An 11,365-nucleotide genomic window follows, 5' to 3' on the forward strand; every position below is an offset into this window, starting at 1 on the left:
ACATGTACCTTTAGTAATCATGCCTTTTAATGCTCATTCAAACCTCGTCAACTTCAGAAAAAAAGAAGAAAAAATAGTGATAGCACTTCCATAAGAGCAGGCATGTTTTTCCAAGTTTTGAATATCATCATATTACAAGTTCTGCTTTCTGGAAAAATCAGTTAATTAGAATTCCTCTTCTGAAAGATATGACATCAGGTCACAGTCTGTGTGTGTTAAGTTAACCATAATGAATTTCTGTAAATTCAGCTTTGTTTCAGGGGGGCATGCTGCATTCACTGAAGGTAGGAGTGGGAGGCTTCAGAGGACTCCAGTTGAGTGACAGTTGAGAGCAGAACTAGTGTGATTTTCACCTGTTTGAGGTAGTAATCATGAGTAGAGATCCAAATGAGGCACAGACCTCTGACCCTGCTTTGATCTGGCAATTTTTTTTTCTTCAAATTTTAAAACGTGTATATCAGTTTGTACTGTTTAAACTTTTATAGTCTGGCTAAATCATAAAGGTCTATTTGAACAAGTTGAGACTTGCAATTGCAGTGTCACACTGACCAAAGACAAATGACCAAATTTGGGTGGGGAGTGCTTGGAAATCTGTGGTTTGTGGAGGAAACCTTAGGCTCTCCTTCCTTCCCCTTTTTTTGCACTTGTAATGACCATGACTGTAAGCACAAGAAAGGGATAAGGAGAAAGATGACACATTGGGTAGAGTGACCAGCACATGATCTATCCATTCTTGCTAAAATCAGCACTTTCTCCTGTTCTGTGGAATTTGATATTTGACTGTTAGCTAGGAACTATGCATGTTCAATATGACCATATATATGTGATATATCATGCCCATCAATCACCTTTTTGATTTTCTTTAATGTGTTCAAGGCCATAAATATATATTAATATTATAATATATTAGTGGTTGTCCACTAATCATGAGATTGCTGGTTTGATCACCAGCCCTGGCTGCACTGATGCACCCTTGGGCAAGACTTGACCCTAATTTACTCCCAGTGGTTACACCATTGTTATGTGAATAAGTGTTTGTTTGGGTGCACAAAAGGGCAAAAATGAAGTAGTGTAAAGTTCTTTGTGTGCCTTTAAAATTGCTATAACTTCTAATTGACTAATTGTCTGACTTCCAATCAGCTATGTGATTATTTGTTTCAATAATTGTTATGAAATACATGAAATTAGCTGTTGCTGCTCTATTTAAAAGTTTCCTGTTATGAGTTATGTTTTAATGGTTGTGTTAAATAAGAAAATGTCATGAAAATTATTCTTCTGTAATTTAAGGTCAGTGTCCTCAAACTCTGGTCAAGCCATGATGAAATCACATTAAAGGGAAATGAGTGTCTGCAGAGTCGTCCGACTGCGTCTGTTCCCCCCACCCAAAGTCACAATTCATCCGGTCGGTTTGATCTGGTTCCTCTTTTTGAACAGAATAAAATGTGGAGGTCTGGTTGAAGGAGATCAGTCGTCTCCACCCCTCCAGGCACAGCGTTCAGCACCTCTGGAACATCTCCTTCAGTAACCATGCAGCAGTGCAGCAGAAGTCTGGCATGCCTGGCCCTCTTGTCTGGGGTTTTGATGATGATGACAATGGCCTCTGGTAAGTTTCACTCACTTTATTATAGTTCTAACATGCTATAGCTGTTTAAATTTGGATTTATTTGAACAAACCTCTGTTTTGTTTCTTGCACAACAGAAATGAAGGTGAACACTTGCTGCACCCAGGTCAGCGTCACAAACATCACTGCTCCCATCATTGGCTACAGGATCCAGCGGAAGAACCCACCATGTGTCCGCGCTGTCATGTAAGCATGATCACACTGTTTTGATAAGGACACACATACAGTTTTTATAGATGGATACAGGTGGATGAAAGATGAGTCATTTTCTTGTGTCCTTCCAGATTTGAGACGACAGAGGGAGACGTTTGCAGCCACTGGAGACAGGACTGGGTGTTTGAGAAGATCAAGGAGCTTGAGTGAGTTTAGGCTACCATCCTTTGTAGTACTGAATATTTAGGCTAGCTGATGTCTTCAGATATGATCTATCATGTTAAATAATGTTAGCAGAAACTTTTCAAAACAAACAAAAAACTTCAATCTCTTGTTTTACAGGCAGGCCCGTAAAGCAAAGAGGAATGTTGCTGCCACTACAACCTCCAGTCCATAAAAGCTGCTCCTCATCATGACAACTCTTTAATCTTGAATAATTTAAAGTGCCTTTTAATGTTCTAAGTATTTAATATTTATCTTGCTGTATTTATTTGCTGTTTGTTCAGTTAACATAAGGCAAATAACATAAGAAAATGATGGAGATGCTTTTTATTTTACTTACTTTACCCAGCCAAACGTTCGTTACTTTAGGGATAACACATGTGCAGTTGCAGACTTTATCTTTTTATATACTGTTTATACAATCTATTTATTCTGTATTTTTTGCATTGGAACATTATTCTATAATACTTTGATAAACAGTGGGAGCCCTAAAGTCCAGTGCCTAGCTATCCATTTTAAAGTAACCATACCAGAGTAACCATAGCATCTAATTTATTTATACTTTTTTTTAAAAAACATGAAATAATAAATATATTAACTCATTGACATTACTCTCTGAGATGTCTGTGTTTGTCTAAATCACTGCCTCCCTGTGTGTTATGTCAGATAAGGGTGTCAGACCCCTCTTTTAGTGCAAACTGTGGGTGTTTGTATGATGTTTTCATTCGAAAAAGAGCTGTAACTGTTGAGTTGACCTATTATTGTTGATAATTGAAATTTAATATTTTAAACCATTTCTACAAAAAAAAACAACTGATGAAGTGTCCACACCTTTTTTTGTAACTGTATCTACTGTAAATAGCTCATAATGCAGCTGTCTTTTACAGATTCATTCTGCCATCTAGTGGGCGTTTGAGATGACTGCACAGTCACCTTGTCTGACTGGTGCAACAGCTCCTTGGGGGGTGTTGATCTGAAATAGCACAAGAAGCTGCCTCCCTGTCAGTCATGTCATGCATTTGTATGAGCTCAGAGGTCAGAACAGCTCATCGAAAACTTTTCAGACACCTTCCAGCAGCTGTGCTGACAGCATCCTTTACTGATGCACTTAAATATACACCATCTGGATCATCAGTATACTCATCCACTGCTTGGAAAATACACTATTGATCCATGATACATGGATGTTTTTATTCCAGGGTCAGATTTTCATACGTTACTTTAAAATGTCTCTGATTGGTAAATGCAAATAACAGTGGTGGAGTAGAATGAAATGAGAATTGCAATTGCCATATTTCAGAACATTACATGGATTGAGTGGGTGCAGGAAAAAACACAAGCAGAAAACACGATTTAAAAGCAGATGTCAACATTTTTAAGAGGCTGAGCAAATGATCCACATACATCAATCCTGCTGTTCTCAGGTCACCCCCTAAATCTGCATAATGGAGTATTTGTGAGGCTGCAGCTGTAAAAAGCAAAATGCGAATGATCTTGATAATGAATCTTCCTCCTGACTGAACTATATCCCCCTTATTTGTAATTCTGCTCATGCTAGTAGTAACTTTCAGTAGAGTTTAGGAAGGCCTCTGTGGTCCCGAAGAAAGATCTGCTCCCATCCTGAAGTGAAGGCTTCTCAGTTTTCCTCAGTGGAATTTTCACTGTAGTGGACCTGGCCTTGGACATCTTCTTCAGTTTTGAGCTGAATAATAATAATAATAATAATAATAATAATAATAATAATAATAATAATAATAATTCTAGTCTTGTTCTTGACGTCCATGTCTAAAATGAACCTAGTGAAAATTTCAAAGTCAGTCTCATACCTGAGTAGCTCCAGAGCTTTTCTCACCCACTTGTCATTCCGAGTCACACACACCTCTTTATTCTTTATGGTGTAGAAGCTGTAAGAGTGAGACAGACACATAAACAGCACCATACAGTACAGTAATAAATTGTATTACTTTTAATGGTGTCAATGTGTAAGAGTTTTGAAACTAAAACAGAGGAAATATTTTTAGTATTACTAACATCATGTATCTTATTAAATACAATCTTGGATTTTGTTCTGTTGTAGACGTTTAATTCAAGAGCAAAATGTCAAAATTAGATCAAATGTCTTAAATATTTAGATATTCAGATTAGTGTTGCTTCCACACAACAATCTGTGTCATATTTTAACCCGTGGTTCACCAACCTGTGTGAAACAAGCTTATTATGCCATGTTATGACATAATGAAACAATGAAATAATCGAATATTACACTGAGAATTTAAGCAGAGCTGGATAGTGTGTAGGTGAGTGTATTACATGATGGCCTCAATGTTGCAGTGTCCCTCCATGGTTTGTTCTCTGTAGCCCTTTATACGGTGGAACGGCAATGGCTTCCTATAGTACATTGTACAACAGGATCTGCTCACATGTGAACTCACTAAACACACACACAGACACACCAACTGATCAGTTCTAATGTCAAATCCACTGTATTGATCAGTTAAATGTGAAGGAATGAACTTACATGCAGCGGGCACCTGGCATAGTATGCCCAGTATGATGAAGAGGAGAATGGTCGCCACGGTGATCATGCCTCTTGGAGTCATGTTGACAATGCAGAGCACCTGCAGACTGAATGTGTGAACCTGTGCCCGTATATATATATACTTATTCCACCAAAGATTTTTTGAACCTTGTGGCTCATAAATTGAGGACAGGAAGCCTCATGGCACCTGAAGCTGCAGAGTTTGCACTTTGATAATAAATGAATCTTCTGCTGTGACATTATGCAACACCAGAATCTGTGTATGTGGGCTTGTGGTTCTTAGAGAGCACTGCTGGGGAACTGGAGCACTGATTTTTTTCTGAGCTTTCATCTGTATTTATATATTATTTTGTCATTCCTAATTTATCTCTGTCTATATTCACAAAGCATGTGTTTTAGGTTTCAGTGTAAAAGAATTCACAATAACACATGCATACAATTTGTTGTACATGTGGTCTATAACCTGCTTTAGTGTTGACCAGAACAATTGTGATAGTAAGCTGACATCGTAGCTTAGGGCAGTATTGTCAGACTGTTTTACACAATCAGCAATCTTGTGTTGTTTTGTGGTGAGAACTGATGGAGTATGAGCGTCTTGTCAACCACCCCCTTCCCTCCGCCTTGTTAGCGTGACCTATTTAGTCTGCAGAAAGCTGACAACTCCAAATGTAACTCAGCTGACCTAGATAGGCCTAACATCTTTACATTGTAAATCCTCTCTAGTGCACTGTACACATCAAAAATACACGTACAAACTGTAAATGACCCTTTGGAATAAATAAATAAATAAAATAAAAAAAAACCTTGCTGCAAAAGCTTCTCCAACATTCATGAATGAATTTATGAATAGCCACTGTGAGCGTTCCCATTTACATACACTATGCTTCTAGCTGCGTTGCCAGGTAACATGCTTAAGTGTAACTGCAAAGGCTTCTTTTGTAGAAGTCCTTCCCTGTTTCAGTGCGTGCCATGCCATGCAATGCCATGCCATGCCAGAATGATGAAGCTGAAAACAGTTTGCCCTTTTCAATTAAAGAGTGTGAAGCCAACACTACAGCTGATAGGGTTTCAGCATCTTGGCTCAAGGACTCTTCGGAAGTGCAGATGCCTGCAGTCACAGTGTGGAGACAGCTGGAGGCAGAAACTCCCAGCTGAATGAGTCTCACCACATAAACTGTAAACTGTGTGATTAATGGATGTGTACATGATTAGCATCATTGGGCTTACATTTGAAATGGATCTGTTGATGTTAATTAGAGAGAGAAAAAAAAATGTTTACCCCTCTGTCGTGTTGTTGTGTTGCTGTTCAGCACCAGACATCACCTTGTCTGGTTTTAGTAAATCTAAATTAGCTCTGACTCGTCTGACTTTTGACTTGCCTAACTTTTGCCCTGCATGAAACCTTCTCTCTTCCTCCCACTTGACAGCCAGGCCCACACATCTTAATTTAGCACAGCTCACTTAACTCATGCCACGTCTGATGGTGTCCAGCAGCTATTCATTCTGCTTTCACCCATAGGAGGGCAGTGTTTGCCACTGATGGATATTAAGCACTATACTGAAGGAGTGGATGCCCTTTCTGAGACTAACATCAGCACATGTGTTTCTCATAGAAATCACAGGTTGTGCCACACCGTCTGTTATTTTATATAAGACTAATAACACTAAGAATTTTTAGGGACAAATCATGTCAAGAAACATGTATAAGATTATCTCTTTCATACGATGTGTGTGAATATGTGTATGTGGGGCCTATTGTGTGCACTGATAAAGGTAAAGGTTTCTGGACAATTGTCGGATTTGACAGCCTAATCCCTGCTAATCCTTTGTAAAACATGGCTTCTTATCTTCCTACCTTCCTCAGTGAAACACACACAAACACACACCTTCCTGTGAGGTTACAGCTAAATAATGAATCTGTTATTCCTCACAAGGACTGGTTGATTCACTGGAGCTCCATGCAAATTTGATTGGAAATTATACTTTTTATATATTTATATTATTATAATATCCCTTAAGTTTTTTCTTCAATGAAAAATGTAACCATTTATTTAGAAAATATTGATTATTGGTCAATTAGTCAACACAAATGTTTACCAACTACCTGTGAATATTAGCCTGTTTTACACCGAGAGCTGCTATGTATATCGGCTCTTTATTCCACTTCTGATCCCCACTGCTATTTTACAAACATCAAATGAAGCTGATGTAATGTGAGGTGTCAAAGGGCATGCCAACGTTGCACAATCAGAGGTGCGCCTCAGTTTAGCTGTCCTCAGCAACATGTTTTGCTGTGCCGTAAATACCTCCACTAACAGCTCAGGGGCACAACAACTTGCATCCTTTCTTCTTCCTTGTATGACAACCTATAAGGAACTTTTTTCATCTCATCAACAAACTTCTCCTTCATGTTGTCAAGTTCTGGTCTTTTTACATACACACTTGACCTCTAATATATAAAACAGATTAGTGCCATAGACTGTGCAAAATGATGGTTGAGGTGTCCATGACGTTACCCATAGCTTTCTGAAGAGCTGACTGTCGCCATGTTGGCAGCATCATCGTCCACCCCAATGCCCAATATAGACAAAGAGGTGGAGCTGAGGTGGGCCAGTCATGGAAGCAGGCAGCTCGTTGTTATCAGTCACAACCATAATAATGCCAAAATCATAGTCTTAATATTGTTAAAATAAATGTTAACATTATCGACATAGACCAAAACCTTGTTTTTTTGTACCAGGCTGTAAATGTGTGGTTCTGATGTGAAGTTGTAAAACAGTGTAGCGTAAGTGTAGACACTTATTTTAACATGGGGGTCTGTGGGGATTTGCTTTTAGAGAAAGCTTCCAGAGGCTGTGGGGGAAAAGTGCAGTTTTTGACACTTCCACATACACTTCATTTCTCAGCCCTTGAAGCTGCTTTTTGATCAGCACAGCTTTAACTGATGTGACTCTTTTTGATTCATTTATTAATCAACACATGATCATGCTTCTTTACTCCTCACCATCTGCCACACTTTCTGTTTGCTTAAAGGTGGGTGTGAGGCAGGCTTTTCCTTCTCCTGGGCCCCTTTACTTCTTTTTGAACTCATACTCGTGGACAGGACGAGAAAAGAGAGTAGGGGAGGGTAGGGATGGGTGAGAGAGAGGAGGATGGGTGGGGGGGAGGTCACCATTGAGTTGTCCACCCACACATGAGGCCCCCTCTGGTCACCTGCGTGGGTTTGGGCTGAAAGAAAAGGCAAGGATGCGCACACACACACACACATGCACACACATAGGCACACACAAAAGAACAAAACACCAAGTCTCTAACCCTAAATGTCAAATGTGGCAAAGTAGCTTGGAATAAAAGCATTTTAAATTAGCAAGAAACTTCCTCCAACATACAGAAAGAGGGCATCGTCAGTATCCGTAAAAGCACTTCATCACAGGAGAGATTTGGCAGTGAGATGAAAAATCTCTCAAATCACTGCTCTGTGGCATGATCCTAACAAAACAACATGCCTTGTTTATCATAATTAGCAGACAGTCGAACCCATGAGGCACAAAAACAATGAATGCTTCAGTATTTTATTGAGGAGCTATGGTAAATTCCTTGATGTATAATTATGTGAGCCCGACAGAATCTGTCCTCACCGTTTACTCCTACATGCCATCTGCCCTGTGTGTCCAGACTGTGGGTGAGTGAAGTAGCTGCAGGGGGGATAAAGAATTATTGTGGAGAATTATAAGAAAACTTGTGATGTAACAGTCTGTGTTACACTTCTCTTGTTCAAAACAACACTATAACATCTATGGCAGTGAATAACAGGGAATGAGGGGGAAAATCTAACAGACCTCTGTGACATTAGGAAGCGCCCAGAGATATTTCAGTCTGGCAGAGTTAACTCCTGGCCGAGGAGACTCCCGAGGATACCGTGAGCCAGAAGAGGTGAGCAGAACAGAGGGAGAGGAGAGTAGAGTGGTAGAAAGAAGAGTATTTTTAGGGTGGTCTGTTATCTGCAGAGATGAGGGTGTGTGTGGTATCACAGCCGGGTCACATCGCTGAGGGGGGAAACAGCATGGGCTCTCCGTCGAGACAGCAGATAAGGAGGAACAGAACAATGAGTTCTCTCCCTGTCTCCTTTACACTCATACAACCACAAAAGAACACACACACACACTCCAAAAAAAAAGTGTTAACCACATCCACAGGAAGACACGCGGTAGATTCACTCTTACATGTCGTCTTGCAGATACTTAGAAACCCTCAAAAGATCACCTCAGAGTGGAACCTCAGAGCTCTGCAGGCCACCTGAGAGTGTGTTATTACTCTGGTGACTGACAGACAAAAACCACCATTGCTGAATCTCTTCGCTGCGCTGTTCATCCCCACCGCTCTCTCTCTCTCTCTCTCTCTCTCTCTATCTACCCTATTCTATTGTAGCCCTTTTTAAGATGTAAATGCCAGCAGAACAGATGGATGGAAAGAACATCTCATCACTCTGACACCATGTTTATGCAATCACATGCAAACACTTCACACAAACACACTGCATGTGCACACACACACACACGCTCCAAAGCAAGATGGTGATGGTGATTTCTTCAGTCATCAAAGGGAACACAGTATACACACACACACACACACACACACCAAATCACTTTGGGTGTTTTTGATAAAACCTTCTGTTTGCTTCTTCCCTTGTTTATGTTGAACACAGGGGTGCATAAACATGGATGCACATCCACACACATACACGCACGAACTGAGTAATTTGCCAGACTAGCAGCTGTTATGGAGAGAGCTGGGTACTAACGAAACGCCTCTGACATGCTAATGACGCTTTGTTGACCGAAGGAGTTCATCCACACACTCACACCGTACAGATTTAGAAAATCTGACTATTATCTGTCATATAACTCAGAGTGCATCAGTCGACTTGTATGAATATTAAATGGTTTTAGCTCCCAGTGAGATGTAAGCACTCTGTGTAGGACTGCAAGCCAAATGAAACCCTAGCTCCCTCCAGGAATATCTTAGCGAGGCTTTGAGGGAAGATCCTTTTTCAACACCCAACACCCCACACTGCTCCACCACCACCCACCCACCCAATCAAATCCTCACTGGCAGCGCGCTGCTCCTCATCTCTCCTCTCTGCTTCTTTTGTTCATCTCTCTCAGCCGCCTACACACCTACCGTCCCTCGGGCTTTTCTCTTTACACTCTCACGCGCACACACACATTCATGTTTGGCTACTTCGTATGTACTTCGCTTTACTTCTTCCTGTCCTTTCTGTTCTCTTCGCCATTATCAGACACTTGGTGATTCTGCATGTGTGTGAATGCAGGTTCACATGTGCATGTGTGTACTAACAAACCCACACAGGGCCTATATTTAGTGCTTTACAATACAGATGTGTGGGCAGAAGCCATCTGGGGCCCCAAATGGAACAAAAAAGTCTGTGTCGATGTGTGGCGTAGGGCGAAGGGCCAAACTTAAAGCAGGGGACCGAGGTAGGGGGATCATTGTAGAAACCCCCTTCAGAGAGCTGGGAATCTCAGGGGAGAGTGGGAAAAACATCCCGACGGTCATCAATCAAAACTTCGTTGACACAAATGACCAGAAACAACGGCGTGTTCTCCATCCATGTGTCACTGTGTCACCTCCGCCCCACAGCCATGTCCCACCCACCTGCGCCGCTGCCCCATAGGCCCTCGCCCTACGATGCCGGATGCGATTGGCCGTTGGTCTCTGAGCGAAATCGTGTTCCCCTCTCGGCTAATTGGGTCTTTGTGATTGCGCAGTCTATCGTGACGCTGGGGGAGAATGAAACGTGAAAAACGGTATTATGGTGGATGGGGAAGAGTGGCAGGTCGAAGAGGGGAGATCGTTTTCGCCATCCCAAAGTGCCAGATGCTCTTCCTGGGTCCATTATGCCTGCCTTACAGGGGATTGAGATGGTTTCGGCGTAGCAACTGTGAAGACACAAAAGCAAGATGGAGACCGACGGAGATTGGAACCAACACAAACACATGCTTGCAACTGCAGGCGCACACACACTCTGTACAAAACCAGCCAAACACTTACTATTGAGTGCTGTTTGTTGGTAGTTTTTCAACAGAGGTTATCAGAGGTCAGCTTTGTGTATGTTGAACATCATGGTGCACGGCTCTTTTACACCTTCTGTTGTTAAAATGGACAGCAAACTGGGAGAAACCACACTGGATCACTGTAAATGAAAGTATTTACTTCTTAAAGCTGTGCCTCCATCCATCTTTGAGAGAGGGAGAGTGTAGGAGGAAGGGGCCATGAGCCAGCTCTTTGTTTGTCCACTATTTATTCTACAGGAGGCCTATGCCCCACGCCTTTTTGCTGATGACTGCCTTTTTTATGAAAAAGTGAATCAGCTCCCTGTTCTTGATTATATGCATGTGGGATTTAAAAAAATACAAACTGTAGAGGACAGATGGCAGGGGAATGATTGAAGCTCCGTGTCCTCAGCCTTTAAATATCCAACATGATAAAAAAAAAAACATTCCTGATCATCCACTGGGCTTCTCTTCCAACATCCAGCAACCATCAACAGGTGGCGCTGTAGTCACACACTTCAGTGTTGGCGCTCCACAGGACAAAGAGCTTCCACTAAAATCCAGGCAGTTCTGTTTTCTGTCAAGGAAACGGTGACACATGCATGTTTTGAAATCCATGTGACAGGTTGTGTGATTTAAAAAACAATAAAAGCGTGATGCTGTGACGTTTATGACCTCATGGCTGCGGGTGTCCTTTAGGATAACACTGCTAAATGCCACTTATGACGTGCTGCAGGGAGCACAGGACGGGTGCG

The 11,365-nt window shown here is 41.4% G+C and overlaps 1 protein-coding gene across 2 annotated transcripts; it reads right to left on the reverse strand.

Moving 5' to 3' along the window:
• Positions 1-2,670: 2,670 nt before the first annotated feature.
• LOC114450196 (C-C motif chemokine 20-like) lies at positions 2,671-4,630 on the reverse strand. Of its 2 annotated transcripts, XM_028428188.1 has the most exons (5): positions 4,516-4,630; positions 4,308-4,428; positions 3,824-3,901; positions 3,541-3,699; positions 2,671-3,478 (listed from the first exon to the last, which is right to left on the reverse strand). In XM_028428188.1, exons 1-4 carry the CDS (start codon positions 4,595-4,597, stop codon positions 3,552-3,554), a joined length of 429 nt encoding a protein of 142 aa, XP_028283989.1. In that variant the 5' UTR covers positions 4,598-4,630; the 3' UTR covers positions 2,671-3,478; positions 3,541-3,551. The 2 variants fall into 2 exon arrangements, with proteins under 2 accessions (XP_028283989.1, XP_028283988.1); XM_028428187.1 differs by having other exon boundaries at positions 2,671-3,699.
• Between the last annotated feature and the right edge of the window lie 6,735 nt (positions 4,631-11,365).

Source organism: Parambassis ranga, chromosome 17, assembly GCF_900634625.1.
Source record: "Parambassis ranga chromosome 17, fParRan2.1, whole genome shotgun sequence".
Taxonomy (NCBI): domain Eukaryota; kingdom Metazoa; phylum Chordata; class Actinopteri; family Ambassidae; genus Parambassis; species Parambassis ranga.